The sequence below is a fragment of the Papilio xuthus genome, unplaced genomic scaffold, assembly GCF_000836235.2.
Source record: "Papilio xuthus unplaced genomic scaffold, Pxut_1.1 DF826159.1, whole genome shotgun sequence".
NCBI classification, from domain to species: domain Eukaryota; kingdom Metazoa; phylum Arthropoda; class Insecta; order Lepidoptera; family Papilionidae; genus Papilio; species Papilio xuthus.
In genome coordinates this window covers 3,706,795-3,730,454 of record NW_013532490.1, presented here as the reverse complement: position 1 = coordinate 3,730,454, position 23,660 = coordinate 3,706,795, and the positions used below count along the sequence as shown (strand labels likewise).

General features: G+C 38.3%; 1 protein-coding gene across 7 annotated transcripts in view; it reads left to right on the top strand.

Moving 5' to 3' along the window:
- PMCA (plasma membrane calcium-transporting ATPase 3) overlaps positions 1-22,765 on the top strand; it is a 133,370-nt gene extending 110,605 nt beyond the window's left edge. For 3 of the 7 annotated variants that reach the window (XM_013319249.1, XM_013319250.1, XM_013319248.1), the window contains 16 exons: positions 567-614; positions 1,469-1,623; positions 2,137-2,352; positions 2,593-2,835; positions 2,988-3,226; positions 3,681-3,843; positions 4,174-4,275; positions 4,745-4,924; positions 5,222-5,416; positions 5,862-6,068; positions 6,477-6,675; positions 7,044-7,255; positions 7,597-7,748; positions 8,192-8,318; positions 19,027-19,095; positions 21,124-22,765. In XM_013319249.1, coding sequence (XP_013174703.1) covers positions 567-614; positions 1,469-1,623; positions 2,137-2,352; positions 2,593-2,835; positions 2,988-3,226; positions 3,681-3,843; positions 4,174-4,275; positions 4,745-4,924; positions 5,222-5,416; positions 5,862-6,068; positions 6,477-6,675; positions 7,044-7,255; positions 7,597-7,748; positions 8,192-8,318; positions 19,027-19,095; positions 21,124-21,336 — 2,720 coding nt within the window. In that variant the 3' untranslated portion in view covers positions 21,337-22,765. Of the gene's footprint in view, positions 1-566; positions 615-1,468; positions 1,624-2,136; positions 2,353-2,592; positions 2,836-2,987; positions 3,227-3,680; positions 3,844-4,173; positions 4,276-4,744; positions 4,925-5,221; positions 5,417-5,861; positions 6,069-6,476; positions 6,676-7,043; positions 7,256-7,596; positions 7,749-8,191; positions 8,319-13,365; positions 15,347-16,421; positions 16,786-19,026; positions 19,096-21,123 lie in introns of those variants that run through there. The other 4 variants (XM_013319251.1, XM_013319252.1, XM_013319254.1 and 1 more) reach the window with 4 other exon arrangements.
- The last annotated feature ends 895 nt before the right edge of the window (positions 22,766-23,660 follow it).

The window sequence follows — 23,660 nt, the reverse complement described above, 5'->3', positions numbered from 1 at the left end:
TGACTAATTGCCTGTCCTGTGGGTAGCATGGCATTCATAGCCCCCTCTAGTGTCGTATGTTACAAATAAATAATCTGTCATCTTATAAAATAATCTCGATCGATCGAAATATTTCAAAACTGTAAAATGTATGACCCCTAAAGCATAGTCAATGCAAGTTTACTCCTCGATCCAGCACTTGTGGCCATAAAAAATGACTCAACATTTTTTACGTATTTTTTTTTAATTAAAGGACATAACTGCTCGATCGTAATCCATACCCTTAGTATTAGAGCAACCGACATTCGTCTAGTGTGAATCCATTAAAGACATCCAAATTTTTTTTCTCCACCCCCCGCCCCTGGCCCGCCGCACCCCACATCCATGCTGACGATGAAAAAATAAACAAACAAAAAATAAAAAAATAAACATACACATTTAAATTGCATCGTATAACTGTTGTCTATGGAGCATGATGTAAAAATCTTACCAACGGTCTCCGTTGTGATAAATGTGTATGGCTTGTTATTGGAATGAAATATACAAAAAAAAAACACCACGACAATGGATATCGGAAATTATTATAGAAGCTAAAAAGCAGCAACGCAAGGCGACCCAGCGCAAGAGCCTGACCGGTAAGTGCCGTCCTTTGCTACGTCCCGCTTCTAACGTCCCGTACACTTGGGGCCAGATTTATGTACCGCTTAACATAAATTAACCAACGCTAACGCTATACAAGCTTCAAAACCTTATTTGTGAACATTATTCTGTCCTTGAGTGTACTCAATGCATTATGAATTCCGATTATGATATTTACATACGATTAGAAACCTGAATGCCTGGATTTTAACCTAAGATGCATTTTGATCTTAAAATAGTTTTTGCATAATAACTAATATTTTCTTTAGATATAACAATGTGGAAATATTTTCACATTTGATATATTAGAGTTTGCGTTTTTTTTATTAATATAAAGAAACAAATAGATAATTTTTAATTATAAATAATAATTTGCTTTTAAATATATCTGCATATCCCAAAAGTAATCTACTACGTTCTCTGCATCTTTCTTATATTTTAATAAATTCTATTTTATTAATTCGTTCTTGTTTGGTACAAATATAAAAGTAGTATTGTAACCTCAAACTAAATTAAAAAGTTAAGATTAGTAGTTACAATAAGTAAGATTTTTTTTAATAATACACTTTAATTGGTAACAAACTTATTAGTATTAGAATTCGAAAAGGACCTTTTAAGACATTAGATTAAATTTATATTATAAAAACGTTATTAAAATTAAATTTTTAGCCTACAAAAGTATCTAATTTTTCTCTAAAATTAAATCAACTGTAGATTTTTATTACATTTTAAAAATATGTTAGTTGCTTTTTTATATATACATAGAATTGGTAATTAGTGTCAGAATATAATAAACGTACCAAACAAGAATTTATCTAGATCATTATCTGACATTGGTATACTACGATAGGAGACGAAGACGCGACATTGGCGGCGGGCAGCAACAGCCACGGCGCCAACCATCGTGAGGACAACCACGTGGCGCCCACAGACAAACCCGCGGAGACCTCGCACAAGAAGGAGAAGTCGGTGCTGCAGGCCAAGCTTACCAAACTTGCTATACAGGTATACCAGTTTTCAAATATCTTGGCGGCTCGGAACATTGTACAAGACGAGTGCGCAAAACCAATTTTTCTCTACTCTACTCTATTACGATATATCCGAACATATGGACTTTTTAATAATAATAATTTTAACAATCACATGTATCCATTAACCAGCCGTTGAACACGACTTCGTCAGAGCGGAATTAGAAAAAAGTAGCCTATAATATGCCCGCGTGCATTAGCTACCATCTTGTTAAAGTTCTGTCAAAATCGATGCATACATTCCGGAGTCTACCCGGGACAAACGCAGCCTTGCAAACAGACATTCAGATAAAAATATATAAATTGGTTTTTCTTTGCCAGCTATTTAAGTACATCGTGTGTTTTTCCGATATTCCATACAGGCACTAGAATTGTATTAATATGAAAATATTGAATTATATACAAAGTATAGTGCTATCCAAACTTTACAGAGGCTCGCACGAGGTTATAATTTTGTGACCTAACATACGTCTTAACTTTGTTATTCCAGATCGGTTACGCGGGTTCCACAATCGCAGTGCTAACGGTGATCATCCTGGTGGTGCAGTTCTGTGTTCGCACATTTGTTATCGACGGCAAACCGTGGAAGGCGACTTACATCAACAACCTGGTGAAGCATCTCATCATCGGTGTCACCGTACTCGTGGTCGCTGTGCCTGAAGGATTGCCTCTCGCTGTCACATTGTCTCTCGCCTACTCTGTTAAGGTAAGTTTGACGTTTAAATAAGCCGTACTGTTGTACTCAGAGACGTCGTTTAGTCATTAAGGGGCACTTTGAGTGGAGCAGTAAGACTGTTATAACATAGTACGATATTTACAAGTGTTAGTTAACGTTAAATAAGACTAGTTCAGTCGTTTAAAATTTTTTAGCGAATTAAATCCGAGTTTTCGAGCGGGCAAGATGTTTGAATACCACAATACAGATAACATTACCGTATATTTTCAGAAAATGATGAAAGACAACAACTTGGTACGTCACTTGGACGCGTGTGAGACTATGGGCAATGCGACCGCGATCTGCTCCGACAAGACGGGTACGCTCACCACCAACCGGATGACCGTAGTCCAGTCCTACATCTGCGAGAAACTGTGCAAGGTCACGCCCAACTTCAGGGACATACCCGCGGAAGTTGGCGAGACTATGATCGAAGGAATATCCGTTAATAGTGCCTTCACTTCTGGAGTTATGGTGAGTTTTTTGTTATTATTTAAGTAATTATAGTCTGACAAATTTATCTGGCCTGGTGATCAAAAGTAACATTTATAGAGGTTCTAAGAGGGCACAATGTCAAAAAATATATATTTGTTTACAAAGTATAACCCCGAATTGTTTACCCCCAGCCGGCAGCAGAGCCGACTTCGCCCCCAATACAGATCGGCAACAAGACGGAGTGCGCGCTGCTCGGGTTCGTGCTGGCGCTCGGTCAGAGCTACGAGGCGGTGCGCGAGCGCAACCCCGAGGAGTCCTTCACGCGCGTCTACACGTTCAACTCCGTGCGCAAGAGCATGTCCACTGTCATACCTTACAAGGGGGGATACCGCCTCTATACTAAGGGAGCTTCAGAAATTGTCTTGAAAAAGTTTGTATTATTTCATTACCTTTGGAAATATCATTGGACCTATCACGAATCGACAAAATTTGTGCAGCGTCCCCTATCGGGCTTAAAATACACTAAAAATCTCGTACTAATTTTGTCATAAATGACGATACGAAGACGCTTGTCGTAAATATTCGTGCTAAGCCCACAAAAGAAATTTGGGAGGAAGTCTAACTCAAATAGGCATCTAAATATGGAAATGAGAGGACTACATAAAATAAAAAAATAAAAATAGTTATAAAACTCAAGTCACACTTGGTAGTGTGTTGCTTATCACGCGGTGTTACGGCGTCAACAAATCTTATATATTATTTAATACAAAACTACACTATATACTACTCTGTGTCACTATTCTGTCCTCGTGTAAAATAGGCTTTAAATCCTTTTATTTTGCTTTATAAATCCCAATTATATTTTTTTCTTTACATAATTTCAGGTGCTCGTTTATCTATGGTCACGAGGGTCGCCTGGAGAAGTTCACCCGCGACATGCAGGACCGGCTGGTGAAGCAGGTCATTGAACCCATGGCCTGTGACGGACTGAGGACCATCTCCGTCGCATACAGGGACTTTGTGCCCGGAAAGGCTGATATCAACCAGGTAACTTGGGAAATAATACATTAAAAAAGGGTATTGACAGACGAACGGACAATAAAGTAATCCAATAAGGGTTTCGTTTTTTTTCCTTTCGAGGTACGGATCCCTAAAATCATCATCATTAAATATAGCAGGTTGATGGTAGCTATAAATACAAGCAAATCTTTAATGAAGGATTTTTCAAAAGAAAAATCTCAAAAAAAGATAAAAATGGAAATTTTGTAAACTAAAAAATTTGCCAGTATCAATCAGTCTGTATTATTGCTTTTTTAAGTACTTTACCTTGTTTTTTTTTAATTTTAGATTATAATATAGTATATTATTTGTGCGCAGGTGCACATAGACCAAGAGCCGAACTGGGACGATGAAGACAACATCGTAAACAATCTCACTTGTCTCTGTGTTGTTGGTATCGAGGACCCCGTCAGACCAGAGGTACAAAACAACATATAACATTTTTAATATACTTATTAACTTTAGTTGACCATGTGTTAAATAAATCTAAGATTTTTTATATTAAAAGGTGGCAAACGACTACTGCCTATAGACATCTGTAGATCCGTCGCTTACTTTTCATCAACAGATGAAGGGATGGATAGAAAGAGAATATTTCTCTTTCCTATGTATTCCTTCCAATCCCTACCTTATAAGAAAAGGATGGGAAGGGAAAGAAGACTAAAGTTAGGCTTCCAGCCCACACACGTCGGGCGGTACTCGGAATTTCTTCCACTTTACCCCTTATCTTCTGTGTGGTCGTGGTATTGCACCAAGCGAGGCATATTCGTGCAACGGATGGTATTGGCATCTGTCATAGCTTACTCTGCTAAAAATTGTACAACTCAACTAAAAGTCTTTATAACCAAATTGAACTTCATAGCTCTAACCATAAAATGTTAATTCGCAGGTACCGGAGGCTATCCGCAAGTGCCAGAAGGCGGGCATCACGGTGCGGATGGTGACAGGCGACAATGTGAACACGGCGCGCTCCATTGCCATCAAATGTGGCATCCTCAAGCCTACTGATGACTTCCTCATTCTAGAGGGCAAGGAGTTCAACAAGAGGATCCGAGACGCTAATGGAGAGGTATGATCCGACTCAAAGGACCAAGAGTTTTACGAAGAGATTTTTTTGCCTATAAAATGTGTTAAAAGTAAAGTACATTGCAAAATTAATACAACTTCTTGAATAATTCACTACTTTTATATATGCTAGTAAATTTGATATGGATGGACATATGAATGGATGGATGGATGAATGTTAGAAGATATCTCCAATTCGTCAATCAGATTTTGTTGAAATTTGTCATAGATGTAGAACATAATCATGGTACTATTTTTGTTTAGCTAAGTAAATATAAAATGTGTGTATGTCTGTCTGTAGGTCCAACAGAGTTTGATCGACAAGGTGTGGCCGAAGCTGCGCGTGCTGGCGCGCTCCTCCCCCACTGACAAGTACACTCTGGTGAAGGGTATGATCGAGTCCAAGGCGTTTGACACACGCGAGGTGGTCGCTGTCACAGGAGACGGCACCAACGATGGTCCAGCACTCAAGAAGGCTGATGTCGGATTTGCTATGGTATATACATCTTACTAATATTATGAATGCGCATATTTGGATGGATGGATGTTTGTTAGAAGTTATCTCTAGAACGGCTTCATGGATCTCTATGTTATTTGGCCCAGATGTCAAATAAGTCTAGAGCTTTTTTTTAATTCGGCGCAGACAAAGCCGCAACTTTGATGAACTATCTAGTCGTTGTTATTACTAAAATCTACAGAGTATCTACGACGGAGGAGAGGATGCACAGAAAGAAAATATCTTCTCTTCCCATCCATCCTCTCATCCGGAAAGTCCACTTCCACTTCCCATCCTTCCCTTATAAGAAAAAGTGTGGGAAGGGAATCTACAGTGACATCTATAGTGAACAAAAGACAGCTTTTCTCTACTTTGATAGATGTCAAGTCAAGATTACAATGCTAACTTGTGCCTACAATTTATTTAACAATATTGTATTTACCAGGGTATCGCGGGTACGGACGTCGCCAAAGAGGCGTCTGACATCATTCTGACAGATGACAACTTCTCGTCAATCGTGAAGGCTGTGATGTGGGGCCGCAACGTGTACGACTCCATCGCAAAGTTCCTGCAGTTCCAGCTCACTGTGAACGTGGTCGCTGTCATTGTGGCATTCATTGGTGCTTGCGCGATACAGGACAGTCCTCTAAAGGTACGACACGCATAAGTAAGAGGGCACTGATCGCGGTCAGATTTCTCAGAAACCCGACAGCGTCTTTGACTTATGTTCACCTTCATCAGCTTACTATACGTTCCCAGGAGGGACTCTGAGCCTAGTCCAAATTAGAGGTGACTAGGCCATAGTCTACCAAAGTTCAGTGCGGGTTGACTTCACACATATCTTTGAATTTCTTCTCAGATTTGCGCAGTATCACGATGTTTTCCTTCACCATAAGAAGCTCGGATTAACGTCCATATGTAAATCGAAAAACACATTGGTACAAAGCGGGTTACGAACCCAGCACCTGCACATTGCAAGTCAAGGCTCAACCCCTGATCCACCGACGCACTTATACTTACTTTGCTAGATAATTTTTAATCGACAATATTTTGTTTCCAGGCGGTACAAATGTTATGGGTGAACTTGATAATGGACACTCTGGCGTCGCTGGCGCTGGCTACGGAAATGCCCACACCTGACCTGCTGCAGCGCAAGCCTTACGGCCGCACCAAGCCCCTCATCAGCCGCACCATGATGAAGAACATCCTCGGACAGGCCATCTACCAGCTCTTTATTATCTTCTCACTGCTATTTGTAGGTGCGTAAAACAATGGCCACATGAATTCGCCGAAATAGCGAAGCGATCTTTGCCCATAGACATCCTTTAATCAGACAGTTGCCTTTAATCGGCGAAGGGCGCATAGAAAGAGAATATTTTCCCTTCCTATACGTCTCCCTGTTCTAACAAATTATTCAATGATATATAAAAACAAACTATTGTTTACTTTTTACAAAATATATTAGCATATGTGCTATGCCAAATTTCAGTAAGATCCATACTGCCGTTCTAGACATACCTTCTAATAAACATCCATCCATCCATCCATACATCCAAACGTTCGCAAAAATATTAGTAAGCATGTTTCTACTACTTCTGTTATAAAAAAATCATATTTTATGATCCAGGTGACAGATTGTTAAACATCCCATCTGGTCGCGGTCAGCCACTCGGCTCCGAACCCACGCAGCACTTCACCATCATCTTCAACACTTTCGTCATGATGACACTCTTCAATGAAATCAACGCGCGCAAGATTCACGGACAGAGGAATGTATTCGAAGGACTCTTCACCAATCCCATCTTCTACTCGATATGGATCGGCACTGCTTTATCTCAGGTAACTGAACGAACTGAATGAATGAATGAATGACATCCTGTCACGTTCCTCGTGATTACTTCGACAAGACAACGATTGCAAGGTACTTAAGTTTTGGTATCCTTTATCTCAGGTAATGAACGAATGAACGGTGAATGAATGACTATGTGAACAAAGAATGAATACTTGTAAGCTACGAAATTAACTCATTTTAAAAACTGTAGCTTGTATTTTGATGAAATCAGATAAAAGAAGACCTATTTTTAATTGATGGAAGAAAATACAGAAAAACGAAACTTCTTTTCCCTCTCCTGTGTCTCTATTTTTTCTTGAATTTAAATGAGTATATCCAATGTTTCCAGGTGATAATAATCCAGTTCGGCGGCATGGCGTTCAGTACGGCTGGTCTGTCGATAGACCAATGGCTGTGGTGCCTGTTCTTCGGCGCCGGCACCCTCGTGTGGGGCCAGCTCGTCACCACCGTGCCCACTAGGAAGATACCCAAGAAACTCTCGTTAGTATAACTATATTTGTTTTTATACTACAATTTATAAATTTTCTTCTGTATATCGTAGTATTCTTACTCCTACCATTGTTATTTTTCTTTATAAAATATGAAACAGCAGCCCTCGCCCGCGACTGCATCAGCGCGGAATTTAATAAAAAAAAACGTTATTAGTAGCTTATGTATTCTTCTAGACTATGTTCTATATGTATGCCAAATTTCAGCGAGATCCGTTCAGTCGTACTGGAGATACCTACAAACAAACAAACATCCATTCATCTAAGCATTTGCATTTATAATATTAAGATGCGGTCGATTTTTTAGTATTATAAAATTAAGAAAATAACAACTTTTAGTTAATTACTAATTGTAAGTTGATAGGTTAAATTAATTAAAAAAAATGTCTTTATTTTGTATATTTGTATTAATGAAACTAACCCGATGTATGTTAGTTGGGGCCGCGGCCAGCCGGACCCCGAGACCATCCAGCCGGGTCCGGACTACGACGCGGACCTGGACAAGAAGCCGCGCGCCGGACAGATCCTGTGGATACGCGGACTCACGCGCCTCCAGACGCAGGTACGCATGCGCACGCGCACCCATCCGGGGACACTGTGACGTCACGCGAATAGGCCGATACATCGTTGTTCTAAATTTGAATTTAAAAAAAATATAGCTGTCTCAGTTTTTACAAAAAGAATGAGAGGGATAGAAATATACTTTGATCAAATGTTAAGTCAATTTAACCCCATAGTGATGTATTTCTTTATCGACGTAATAAGTTTAAAAAATCTATTGATAAACCTTACTACCAGTTTTCTTTTTAAACATTTCCTTAACAAATAAATAACCAAAGAAGTAAAAAATCAAAGTAACGATTTCATATGGTCTTAATAAAAAACTTTTTTTTTATAATTTAATCGGCCTATTCGCATTTGGGGTGTGATTATTTTTTTTGTATTTTTTGGGGGTCAATGTTTGCCTTAAAAGGGGGTCTATGTTGATTTTTGTCCTCGTAAAATGGGAATTTGAAAAAGTAATACAGTGGGGAGATTTCTATTATTTTTTGAATATATCATGTGTCATACTGTAAAAAATTGTTCTTTGAAAATAGTTTTTTTTTTTAATTTAATCAAAATTTTGAACAATTCTTTACAGTATTTTTTTTAATTACAGTATTTTGCTATTTTTTTAAAGTTCGCAAAATGCTGTCATTTTAATTTGTCATAGATAAAATCATGGTTTTCAAGCGGCTGTGAATTAAAGACTGAAAAATTCATTAATTTAAAAAAAAAACCATGATTATTCTACGACATTTATACTTTGATAAGTTTACTACAAAAAAAAGTTTAATAAAAGTAAACTTACTAAAGTAATTAAAAAAAATAAAAAAATATAATGATTTAATAATAAAAAAGCATATAGGAGTGGCAGAAATGTTGGTGTTTTAAAGAGGGATAAGTTGAAAGTTCGCAGCAAATTTTTTTAAATAATAAAAAATCTAAAAAAAATCAGCAAAGTCAACAGGTCAACACTGCGGATACCTTGGGCATCCTCACGCTAAGTCGACGATATGACTCCATTATATACATATAATAATATATATATACTTTTATTATATACAAGCCGAATATAACCACTATTTATAATTAAGCATTCATATAGAAAACGTCATAGTATAGTAAACAATAATTTTTTTACACTTTCCTTATTTATCGGTATAGCCGGTTTTAGAAAAAAAAATTTCCAACGACACAGTATAAAAAATTTCAGATCTTACCGTAAACAAACTCTACGTTCATTATTTTTTGTTTATTTTTTTTTGTTTTACTCTCCTTTTTTTTTCTTACGTCTCATAATTACTTTCCATTCTCCTATACTTCTGTTCTTATTCGATAATTATTTTCTATATATATATACCTACAGAGAAACACTTTACACAGTAAATTTTGTAGAAACGCTACGATACTTTGGCCCATTAACGTAGATTACAACATAACGATTGCTAATTTTGTTTTTTTTTATTTGTTTTTAAATTGTCTAAAGTAAATTTATAACAAAATTGGCAATCGTACCTTGCTACACTAGTTTATGTTTTTTACTCTAAAAAAAAATAATTTTCAGCCTGGTTTCATGACATCTTTTGACTCATTTCTATTTTCTTGATATCTCCGTCTCTTACTGTTCTTTGAACTATATACTGCTGTCTCGCTCACTCTGGCTGTCATGGAACCGGCCTTGTTGTTACACTATAGTTAGAACGCCTTTAAACATCGCGAGTACCGGCCTTGCATGCTCCGCAGAGAACCCAGTCTGACGCTTCCCTTTTATTTTTTAATTTGACTATGATTTGTTTTTTTTTATATACCACAACCACCACCCCTGTACCACGACCCCATTGGCATGCGATTTATGTAGGCTGAGACGATGTTACTTATCCCTCATAATTGTATCCTTCAAACAGTTACTATGACTATGTCCTATAGAATATAATTTTTATATATCCAATCTACTCAACATTAACTACATGGCGGTATGAATATGACTATCTCTTTCTCTCCTCTATCTTTTTTTTTTCTCTTAGTCATACTGACTGTTTGATTTTTTTTTTACTATTTTTTGTCTGTTTTTTTTTAATTGTTTACTTTAAGAATAGTGTTTTTTTTTTGCTTGTGATACGCCAGCCCAATACATCCTCGTTACTGATCCAAAGCAACCCAAGCTGTTGTTGAATGAAACGCCGTATGTTCACAAATTTGAGGCGACGACTAACATCACGTTACCGATATCCCAAAAAAAAAATTGGCAGTAACATTTTTTAATTGTTATATGTTTTTAAATTTATTATTTGAATGTATAATTTGTTTATGCCGAATTGTGTTCAAGTTACTGCCAAACGATACCGTTCATTTAGAGTGTGGAGTGGATATAGTTTAAAAAAAAATATTTTAGAAAAATGTTCAATACACATTTTTTTTTCATTAGAGAGCATGCCGCGTATGCTCGACGTACTAACATTTGTTTGAATTGTAACCGTCTTCGATCGAACGTCTTTTTTCCTTTTGCTGTTGTATTGTCAGTGTTTTTTGAGTGTTGTTTTTTTTTGTTTTGTTTTTTTTGTTTTTTGTCCATGAATGTTGTTCGAGCCGTACTTTTTTTGGGGGAAAGGGATGGGGGAAGTCAGACGGGTGTAAGCGTCAAACTGAACGATGGGGATTTGTCAATGTCAGTAGTTTGCCTTGCCTTGCCAATTGGAAAAATGCCTTTGCTGTTATTTTGCGTTATAGGCTTATTGTAGTTGTCCATAAAATGTTTTAAATGTATATAGCGACACGCGTAGGCGACGCCGCTATGTCTCGGTGAGTATCGTGTTTAGAAATAACGTGTTGAGGTTTTAGTTTTTTTAATTTTTTTTTATTAAAAAAAGTGATTCCGTGTAGCTTTCTAATATTCGTAAGACTTTACAATTGTGTTAATAATTAAATTTTTAATTTTTAATGTCCTATTTTGGATCATTATGTGTTTTATTATTCACAATTGTAAATTGTCTTTCATGAACCTTTTAGGCCAAATGTTTGTACCTCCTTGGCTCCCGATAAATGTTTAACAAACCTATAACAAGGCATGGTAGTTTAAATACCTGTTAATATCACAATTAATAAAATGACGAGATAAAATGCGTGCCGCCACATTTCAGGCATATGGAATTTGATATTAGATCTAAATTTAAAACATGCTGTATAAATAAAAAGAATAAAAAACCCATCAATAAACGTATGAGACGCTAAAGCCATTTAGTGGTGCATTAGGTGTTACCCGGCGACGAAGTGCTAGTGCTAGAGATCCCACTGACCCCACAAAGCCTCCTAGGTGTCATCCCTGCGTTGTCTAGGCGTAGTCTAGCAAGCTGAACTACAGGATGTAGCTAAGGCCTCGATTCGACTCCCATTTTCAGTTTTCAATAACAGATTCTTTCGTTTCATTGTTTTTTTTTTATTTTTGGTTGATCGTTTCTCATTTTTTTTGGGCACCTCCGAGTCATATTCGTATCACGTGACACCGGCCGCAAGATGGCCGCATACAGTATACACCAGACACTGTTCCGTTTTTAAATTTTGTTTTTTATTCTTTCTCTAATTTTTTTTCTTGTGTTACGAAAAAGGTTCCACTCTTTCCGTGTTGGCCTGCTTTCAGACGACAGATATGGGGTTGTAATTTGAAGTATAAAACTTAAAAGCTAATTAAAATACGCTCTATTCGCCTGGACAAGTTTAAAAAAAAACATTAAAAAAATATTTAAAATGTTGAATAACCATTCTAACTGAAATAAAAATAAAACCAAAAAAAACGAAGAATTTTTAATTTTATAAAAAGACTAACACTTTGTCACATTCCTTTCCAGCCAGCCAGTACTTTGCCAGCGAAAAGTGAAAGTAAAAAATAAAATAATTACATTTTAAAATAATTTAATGAACATGATGTAAAACAATTTCCATATTCTGATTGTCCAGTGATTTCCTTGCAAATGCCAGGCGAACAAAGCGTACTTAGTGAGAGACAGACGTATAGAAGCGATATAAAACCCCCAAATCTGGATGTGGAGCAAGTTGTAAAGCTAGGGCTGCGCACGTAGGACGGTGTCGAATGGGGCGAGCCGCGCGTCGTTGAGAGATGTTGTTGGCAGCCCCGGCCGGTGCTGGAGACCGAGGTGTAGTGGCGGGCGCGGCGGCTGGCGGCGCGCTGCGCACGACGGACGCTCACGGTACAACCCTAGCGCGTAGCCGAGCGGCCGGCCCACGCTCGCGCACTACCTCCGCGACACCCCCACACCCCCACACCACCGCGCGACACCCGCAGCTCACTGAAATTACTTTGACAGCTAAAATGCTTTAAGTCATCAATAAATTAAATTCACGAGATGATTTTTTTTTTTTGACAAATTAACTAAAAAATTTTCATAGTAATTATGTTTGATTATTGATCATTTAAAACTATTCAATCTAAGATTTTTATTGTTTCATTAGTTTTATAGTTTTTTTTTATGTCATTATAAAGACACTCCGACTGACCAAAAGCAAGTGTCGTAAAGTGATGTGGAAGGTGTGAGCCGGTGTCGTGGGCTGGCCGCGATAGTTTTCAATAGTTCTGTTCCCCGTCTGTGCTGCATCCCACGTCTGCCCCGGTAGACTCGCTGTCCTTCATCTGGCACCGTCCGCCCGCACCGCCGCCCGGACACGAGCACCCCCCATTGCCCCATCGCCCCGCTTTGTCACGTGTCTGACCTTCCGCTCGGAGGCGTCGGCGCGTCGCTCCAGTACCAGTTGTCGCTAGCACCTAGTGTTTGTTCAGTCAGCATGGCGCCATCATCGGCCATCCAGCGCGGTCGTCTCAGAGACGCACGCGGCGCGCACACGTGTTCCCGTTAGCTGCATGCGTAGACACGTCCGTCACACTTGATACTCTGAATACAGGCATAGTCGATAACATCCACACCACACTCGGTATATCGGTGGCGTAGTGTGTCGGTCAGCGGCGCTAGGGGCGCTCGGGGCGCTCGGTGCGCTAGGGGCGCTAGGCGAGGGTGTAGGGGGCCGGGCGCGCACTGGGAGGGTTGTGTTGGTTGCAGCTGCGCGTGGTGCGCGCGTTCAAGTCGACGCTCGAGGACCTCGAGGAGCGGCTGTCGGCGCACTCTGCAGCCGGCCTGCGCTCGCGCCTGCGCGCACCACCCCAGGACATCGCCTACATCGACGCGGACGACGTGCCCAACGCGGCCGCCGCGCGCACTGAGACCACCATATTCTAACGCTCCCCGCGCCATGCGCCATGCGCCACGCGTCCGCACCTCACTGACACACCTACACATATAGAGCTTCAACATACCCCGCCCCGCCCCGCTCCGCCCATTTACTGTTTTGTTACATTGTGACTGTGTTTGCAGATGTTTTTGTACCGTACGTACTGCCGGACTCCCCTCCGCTGCCCCCACTCCCCACACTTCCCCACACGACTCCCGCTCGACCGACACGTACTTAACCGACGCTATTTAACCGCGAAATCTCAGCGCGATCTTACGACACCTCGATTACTTATGATTATGCTTTATTATACGAAAAAACGTCTTTGAGTCTTAAATTGTATTAGGTTTAAGAATTTTTTAAATAAGTGTTGAAATTTTTAGAAACTAGGTAGTCGATAGCAATAAAGTTGCATAGTTATGGAGTTGGCGGGTGACGAGCCGTGTCCTGTCACCGCCATGTCGGCGGACACGACCTCGTGCTGTAGCGTCAACATGTTGAACTGTTCTCCTAGGACTAGACTCTCCTAGCCCCGACTGTCCAGAGCGACAATGTAACCAACACTGCTATTTAGATATGAACATGTTTGTAAATATGTAAGAAGTTTCTCAAACGTCTTTTTATGTATATCGGAGCAGTGATATTTTATATAGAGATTATAGATAGACGCGACTCGTGGAATTGTGAAACGTTTTAATCTTATCGATTTAAAATTTACCAAGATAATGTTAAAAAAAAATCATATTCTCTCCCTAGCTTTCTTTGTAACTAGTCTATATAGGAGTACGTCGACGAACGTGATCTTTTCAAACTCGTCCGACCTCCCCTCGGTTATAATTGTTTCTTTCATAGTAAATTGGGACCACTTTAACCCGCTAGTGACGTTAGACCGGCGCCCGGCGGCCGGCCGCGTCCGCGTCCGCGTCCGCGCCGCGCGTCTGCCCGCACGCAGTGCATTTTCTGATTCAGCCCTCCCTGTGCACTCCGTGAGTCACGTGACGCTCGCAGCCTCTTTGTACTTGGACACGAGAGAACTCTTACAACTGTAGAACTAAAACATTGTTTTGTTGATAACTATTTACAATTAATAATAAAATTTGAAGCAAATTCCATAGCATTTTCTTTCGCCACTCGTTATGCATGATGGGGGCCGCCCAGTTTTAGCAGAACCGCTCTATTTCAGATGTTAACGGTAAGTTTAGGTCCGCGGGCCAGGCGCGCCCCCTGCCGGCGGCCGCACGCCCCGCGCCCCGCGCCCTCGCCCTGGGCGGCCGGCGGGACCTAGGTACACTCGAGTAACGCTAGTTAGAGCATGAGCGTGTCTTGCACGTCAACTCTTCGGTACATACTCACTCCCGTCGAACGAATAGCGACCTTATTATGTTATGATACGTCACAAAATACAACTGCCGACTGTACGTCGATAAGTCGCATTATCTGACGACTGCCTCGCAACAGAGGTTGAAACTGCGCGCGAGCGGCCATTTTGTGGCCGGCATCGGTCCGCAAAATGGCGGCCGTTTCTTAGATTGTAAGTACAGAGTATATATTGAAGAAATGTTACAATGTTTCATTATTTTGGTACAAATGTTGTTTTTTTTTTCCTTTTGAACTTGTATTCTAATTATTTTCGCTTGGCATTTAAAGTGTGAAAGTGCTTATGTTACAGCGTTATGCATGTATACCGATGTCTGTGAGTATGCACAATTTGTATTTTGTAAGCGACGGTCTCTGACAATGTAAAGTGTCATTCAGTTGATTTTGTCACGTTTATGTTGTCGGGCGACCTTTGATTTTTTTAAATGTTATTTTAATATAGTATTTCACACGTAGGAGAAATATAATCATTATATCACAATAACAATCTCGTACACTAGTATATAAGTTGTCGTACAAAAATAAAGTGCTGATGAATACAAAATGCCTCCACAATAACTAAAAAAATAAAAATTTAACCTTATATATAATTAAAACCCCCTTTTTTTAAACGGCTTATATAATTATTTCATTTTTTTTTATCGTTGACTCGGTTGTGTAAGTACTTATTTAATAAGTTGATTTGATTTTTTTTAAACTAATTTATTTTTCATGTAACGAGAGGTTTTACTTTTTAATTTTAAACATTTTAACCGGCTATATAAACTACCAGTTTAATATTTAAAAAAAAAAAGTTCATTTGAATAAAATTATTTATTTCAATTGTAATGATATTTCATTTGAAGATTACCTTGAACACGTCCAATTTTCCCCGAAATTATTAAAATTCGCGAAGTAGCTCACATACCGGATTCGTAGTCGCTTAAAACACGGTAAATACGAATGATTACAATATTTTTTATCTATATTAGTATACGCTAGTGGATGCCCTCGACCCAGGTAGTGTGAATGCCCCCTAATCCTAGTCGACTATAGCCACTAACAAACGATAATGCTTTATAAATACTCCCCACTTTACTAATTAGTTAAATCACAGTAGAGGGTGTTCCAAAGCCAAATATTTTTTTAAAAATTTTTTAGTTTTTTGATTTTGGAACACCGATTTTTTTACGTACTGGCAAAAAAAGCCATGCTGCGTTAGTGTCTCCAGATTGGGATTTCTTTGTTTTGTTGTGATTTGCGTGTTTAAAAAAGTGAAAAAAATTTGACATTAATACTTTTACTCAAAAAAGTATTTTCAAAGTGTTTTTGTATTACTTTTGTGTAATCATTTAAAATCATGAAAATGAAAACTCATCATTCAAAATTCATGATAAAGAAATTTCCCAAAAAAATATGGAATTTTTACCAAAATGTTGGGGAAAAATTATAATACCCATCTGGGGACACTTGTTTACGGGCAACACTTGCCGCGGCGGCCCACTGAAACCTCCGTGATGTTGTTTTACAGCAAAAGGCGGACATATTGGCCGGCCGTCGGATATTTGTCAATAATTATTTGGCGGAACACCGGAGGATCAGCGTGCAATCCGGCGGCAGCTCCCTGCCGGCACTCAGTCCCGTATCGCATCAGAGCGATGACTAAAACACAACAAATCAACCCAACTAAAACAGCTCAACAAAACTAAAACGACTCAACTAAATCAAAATGACGATTAGTAACAAAACTATAACCATTGAATTAAAATTTAATTAAAAAAATCGTTCGAAATTTAAATTCATTTGACATTTGTACTGCTACCAATATATGTAGTGTTGCCATGTTATTCTTAAATCTACTAATAACTGCCAGTTAATCCCAGACGCATTAAATTAGACGCAATTTATAAATGATAAAATTTTTAAAAATACTTTACGAATAACGATATTGTTCACTAAAAAGATTAGGTTAAGATTTGATTAGGAATTTTCGAGAAATAAAATATTAAAATTAGAATATAATCGTAAATATGGTGCACAATTTCAAAATATAAAATATAATATTTAATGGTGTTGCGGCATTTAATTCGCCGAAAGGAACATAGTTCGATTGTTTTGTTTTTAATATGAAAAATATAAAAATGATTTCCTGTAAATATTTGCGATGCCTTTCTTCTTTATAAAGTTGATATGATATATTTTAATACGCGTTAAATTGGATGTTATTTATATAAAGGAGTTGGCACATAATTTTGTACGACTCTGCTTTTATTAATATTTAATTATTAAGGGTCTGACGATATTTAAATTTGCTTGTTATTTTTTTCTATTTTTTTTTTTGTTTATGCTATTGATGTGATTGATTTTTTTTACTATGCTGTGTAGTATTTGTGTAAACATATAACTTTTTTTTTATTTTAATGGCAAAAATTTGTGTGTTGATACATATTTTTGACAAAACTAGCTACTGATTTCTCTACGTGCATGTGAAATAGATAGTACTTAAATATATATGTACTTTCATTCGAAAGCATGTATTTAATATATTCTATATCAAACTATATATGATAAACACACACACATACACACAAATTCCTTATATTTAGTCTTCCAAGATTAAGATCCTTATTTTTTTTTTATAATTTTTATTTCCCTCTTCAGATTTCAAGCAAATTTAAGTATCTTAATGGGGTTAAAGATACTTTGATGTTTTTATATATAAACTATTTAATGTCTATGTGCGGATAGCTAAATCACCTTTTGCACTTCGTAGTGAACTTTATAATAATGCTAAACTTAATAAACTTAATATTAATAACATTTTAAACTTCGTGTCTTGTTGTAAACCGATAATAAGTTAGATGTAAACAAAAATAATAATTTTAATATTTTCTAAATTTAAAACTTCGCTTTTAGCAGTCTCGTGAACGCCTTTATATAAAGAGCTAAAAATATATCGGGGAAACATAGCATCTGAAATTTCTATAATTCTAGTATGGTATGGCTGCTCTATACCTCTTAACGCTTTTCTTAAACTTTAGTAATAAAGTAATCTGTACTCCAAAAAAGTAACTTTCATTTCACCCGACTGCCTCGTTGCGGAGCTGCGTTATAAGGTAACTGGCCGTTCTGGGACTGTATGTGTTGTGCCGCGTGACGTGCGCCATCTTGGCCGCTTGCTTGCACCAGCACGCCGCCATCTTGTACGGCGCGTGCGTCACACGTGACTTTTATTTCAACGACCATTTCTTACATTTGCTGTGAAATGGTTTTGGAATAAAATTCATAATGTATATAGTAAATGTATAGATAAATAATACGTAATTATGTGTACCGCTTTCACAAATTAGATCGATTTAATAAATGTTGTAGGAATGTTAGTAGATGAATAGTCACATGCTTGTATGTTAGACATATGTTACTAGAATCTGGTATGTGAGCAACTGAGCAATTCGTTACATATATGTGCTTTTAGAGCATGACATAAAGAAGCTATAGACACGAACGAAACACGCACACACAGACAAACCGAGAAGAACAAAAGTTGTTTCGATGTTGCTTAAATTATATACACCAAACATTTATGTATCACAGATCAATGTTTAAAATATGATTTCTTTTTTGTTATTTTATTTATGTTAAACGGATAAAGGAGCCCTGGATGGATACTGTAAAATAAAAAAAATAAAATAGTTTTTAAGTGCACACCCCCATGAATGTGCTTCTTAAAGCCATAGGATGTAAACCCAGCGTTTATTTATGTTCTAGTGTTAATTTTGATTTGGAATCTTCTTCCTAAAGTCTGTTCCTTGCTTCGCGAGGCACCGCTTCGGTCGGAGCTGTCGTGTGCCATACGAAACGTAACGAACGCTATTCCTAATTTTACTTACAAATGTGAATACTGACAGAGATATTTTGAGCTTTTATTTAGAGTAAAAACTCTTTATCTGTAAAATTGTTTTGTAAAGAAATTAGTTACAAATATTTGTAGTGTTATAAAGAATAGCATTGGTTACTTAGCACCGACTATCTATCGCAAGGGACTACGGTCCTCTGCTTCTCTTCTCGTATCGTGAGTCTTACTTCATGTTCTTGTTTTTATTTTCTTTTCCATGAATCCCCATTGCACCCGGAAGGTCATAGGTGGAGAGTTACAGGAGCGCTTGATCCCGGTGCCCTACAGCAAGACCTCAACCGATCAAGCTGTAAGATTACACAAAGCCTGCTCTATCACTCACATCTACCCTCTCTTTTTTCACTTTATGTTCGTCTTTGTTTTGTTTATGTTGAACTTTACTCTATACTTACAAATTGTATACATTCCGCAACAGTCCCTTTGTGTACTCTGACCTTTCAGTGGCAACAGAATAAGGGCTGAAACACACGAACTGCAGGTAGTCTGTATTTCGAGAGGAATTGCAGTTTGCAGTGACTGTTACAGATTAGTTTAAACAGTCCGTGTATGTCAGCTCTTATTTTATGGTGTTGTTAATGTTTTGTGATGATTTTTTTAGTTGTAACAGATCGGTCAGTGTATAACGCATGCCACATTTTAAGTATCCAAGCATGGGCTGTTAATTCATTATTTGTTGTTTTTTTTTTCAGTTGTTGGAGAACGTTTTCGCTGTATTTATAACTGTTTTGTGCAAATTTTATGAAATTTATATGAATTAATGTTATTTAATATGATGCTGAATTTTAAATGCATACGTAATATATTTAGTGTTAAAATTAGAGAAAATTAATAATGCATAGTCCATAACATGTATCCATTCATTAATTTAACATTATTGAAATCTAAAACACATCCAAAATGCTTTTTTCTAAATATTCAATACGTACTATTTTCTTTAATTTTCTAAATTTGTAATAAAAACAGTACTTTTATTGTTAAGATTAAAAAATATAGATAAACATTCCCGCACCGATTCTAAGCTTTTGCAATTCAAGATATAAAAAAATCTAGTAAACACTGGTTAAATTTGCACGCTTTGGGATATTGTAAAGTCTTTTACATTTTTACATCGTGGCTAAGTTTTTAATTTGGCATCATTCATCTTGTATAGTGTTTGTGTGTTTCTTTTGCTTCATTTCGTGCACAATTTAACTAAAATGAAACGACCATAGAACAGAGTACCAGGGTCTCATAGAAGTTCATGTCAACGCATTACATCAACGGTACAGCTTTTAGTTTGACAACGTCAGCTTACGACAGGTTGTGGTTAGGTTAGGACCAGCTTGCTTCCGTGCTTCGGAATTCGTGGTCGGATGTTGCTTCGTGTCGCAGCGCGCTTCTGTAGCCGATAGAAGGTCCGAATGCAGTCACAGAGCACGATCACAGACCGACGAGTCCGGACCGACACCGACAGGTCGGGGCCGACACCGAATAGTCTAGGCCTACACCGATACTGACGCACTAGCCCCGCCCACCGAGATGTCTGTATTCAGAACCGAAGCGAACGTTTTGCGAAGTGCATGGCATGGCGCCCGCGCGGTCGACTGTGACTGGAATTTCGAATAACCTACGCTTTCTGGCCTCTTTTATTAATGGCTCAGTGTGCTTTCATTTATGTTTACGATTGTACACAACTCTTCCTCACGGAACCGCTCCTTCGGGATTGTTCCATCGATGTTGTGCCATCGGTCCGCTTCCAAGATTCAAATAAAATAATAAAATATTATTTTAATATTTTTATATTATACCGCATGTTGTTTGAATCTTGGATCGTTTGTGTACACCTATTTTATAAAATTATTTGTTGTAATGAATTACATGGAGCCGTCTCCGGCCGCCGCGCCGCACTCGCTCCCTTCAAGTTGAATTCCTCAAGCGCATCATCAATCAATGTTGCAATTTATATATCTTTTATTATTACAAAATTTTATTTACATGATATAATGTTTGAAAAAAAACTGTTCTATATTGTCCTGTTACTTTAATGTCCCCACTTATTTTATTTGCACTAAATATTGCAAGTTTGTTACATATTTACAATGTATATAAGTGTGAGCACGGCGCAGGAATTCACTTGCCCGGCGGCCGCGGGGGCCATGCTGCCTCCGTCTGTCGCTGGGGTTACACGGAGACGTAGCTGCTTTATTCTTCTCGTCTTCTTTTGTGAATATAATTTGTCAAAAATAGTATTAGCTACGTCCCCTATGGGAACTAGAGAGCGGCGCTGTGGCCGGCGTCCGCAGCGTCGGGCGGTACTAAAGCGTATGCGCGTGCGCAGATCCGCGTGGTGAACGCGTTCCGGCAGGGGCTGGACTCGCGCGGCTCGCTGGCCGACGCCGCGCTGGCGGAGGCGCTGCGCAAGCAGACGGCGCTCGCCAAGCGGTTCTCGCACGCGTCCAGCGTGGACTGCGAGCCGCGTGACGCCCTCGCGCCGCACGACATCGACGTGGAGCGTCTCTCCAGCCACAGCCACACCGAGACCGCCGTGTAGCCGCCCCCCGCCCCCGCGCTCCGCGCAACACATCGCTGCCATCGCTCTTATGTAAACGTAACGCTATTGTGTATAAAGTCATATTTAAAAACGGAGATACCACGTTCGTATTTGATTTAGAAGCGCCGGGCAGACCCCGGCGCGTCGGAGCATAAGTTATTGTTAACTAGTGTGTTTATTGCGATTGTTTTGAAAATATTTTATTATAATACGCGCGTCGCCGCGCGTCTGTTGAACAAATAAAAATATTGTCTAATTATTAATTTTAGATTTAAGCGCAAGAACGAGCGATTGAGCGTGTGTTTTTTGAAAATAATAAAAAAAAACATGGAATTATCGCATAGCATCATCGTGTCATCTCACACGGAATGTAACGTTTTGTATTGCTTTTGTGGGAAGCGAGCGAGCGGCGCGCGGGGCGGGGACCTGACCGCGCCGCAGCCCGGCCCCCGCCCCCGCCCCGCGCCCCGCCGCCTCTTCAGACTAAATTATTCAACTATTAGTTAAGGTGTTTGTTATAAATTTCAATAACTTTTTCTTTTTGTTTTTACGACCTTTTTCCCCTAATTCTAAGTACCTATACATTAAGTCATATCGCGAAGTAGCCGCATCTACCGCCAGGTGGCGCCGAGCCGAGCCCGCGCGCCGCCGCCAGTAGTCCACTTTGAACATCTTCGAAATGTTTAAATAGAAATAAACATTAACTTGTATAGCTGAAGGTATTTATTTGTAATGCTAGTCTCTTATGAAACAAATACTAATTATTCAATTATTATAATGTACTTATTGATTATTGATAAATACTTCAAATTTATTAAACAAATATAGTCTACGATGTAACGAATTGATTTTGGAATTTTTTCTCTATGAGCAATAGCGCAACGCGAGCGCGGCGCGGTCGTGACGTGACGTGACGTGACGTGCGCGTGACGTGACGTGCGCCGCGGCCGCGACGTGCTCGCGCGGCACAAATAGGCGACGTAGGATCGCAGCAGTGGCATTTTCAAGTTATAAAGTAAGACATGTAAAGGACTTAGTGAGGAGTCGGACGCGCCCGAGAGCGGCACACCGCTCGCCGCCCACTTGTTTTTAGTAATAAATAATAATAATAAAGTCAAACGATTTAGCGAATCGGCAATGTTCAATTTTGTATAGAACGTTTCATAGTAGAGGTATTGAGAGTTGTTACGTTGTGTTTTGTGAGGCCGCCCTCTGGAGGCTATACCAAACTATAAAACGATCTTGTAAGTAATTAAGTATTAGCTTGGAAATCAATAAAGCCTTTTTAAAAAAAAGTTAACGATGAACAGTATTCAAGGTTCACATGTTTAATATTTGTTACGGTTTCAGTGATAGATGGTCATGATATCGTTTTGTATGTTGATATATTCGCTATATTTTCGTTTATTCGTTACCACGTGTTTCCCGATGAAAGACATAATGAATTAGGAGTGTAGAGGAGCAGAGCAGAGCAGAGAGCAGAGTACAACAGCCGCCTGCAACAACCACTTGTTTTGACATGACAGTCTGCCACTAACCATTTTAGATCATAAGTCCCATTGTTGTATTTTTCGTCTCACAATAAATGAAAATCTATTTTATTGTTTTTACGCCTGTTGTTTCATTTATACCCGAGAACTTTGTTTATTGAAGATGGAATAGTTCCAACTGATTTTAAGCGACTGCTTCGTTACTCATAAAAAAATTAAAGTTATCCTACCGACATCAACGTCTCCATAACTTATATTTTCTCTTCTAAATTATTTATAGTTGATTTCCGAGACTAAAACATCATCCCTCACTCCATAATCTTTGAAAAAAGGAATATATATGTTTTAAGTAGGGATATTGGTTTCGGAAACCAACGATAAATCAAAGTTGTATGGGATACTAAGTTTTTTTTAAAATAAAGATTTACAAATTTAAATTTTATTAGTTTTATCTTAAAAATAACACTTTCTATTTACACTTTAGCCTTAAAAGTAATAAATGACAAAAATAAAAAATTCTGTGAAAATAAAAGAAAATTTATCCTTAAATTTTTATCTTATTCCTCTTCTAAATGTTTACTACGAAGTAAATAATCGTATCTCAAAATTATGCAAAGTTTGATTGTATTATTTAAATTTACTCCAGAATAATTATTATTTTTATAGTAATTTGCCAATTAAAAATACCAAGAATTTCAAATTTATTAGACTTACGATTATTTACGTTGGAAACACTTTCATTATGAACTTTTTAACTTTATATAGTATCTCCATTTAGTTTATACGCATTCAATTCTGATAAAACCTTTTTTTTAATTCCGTTACAAAGATGTA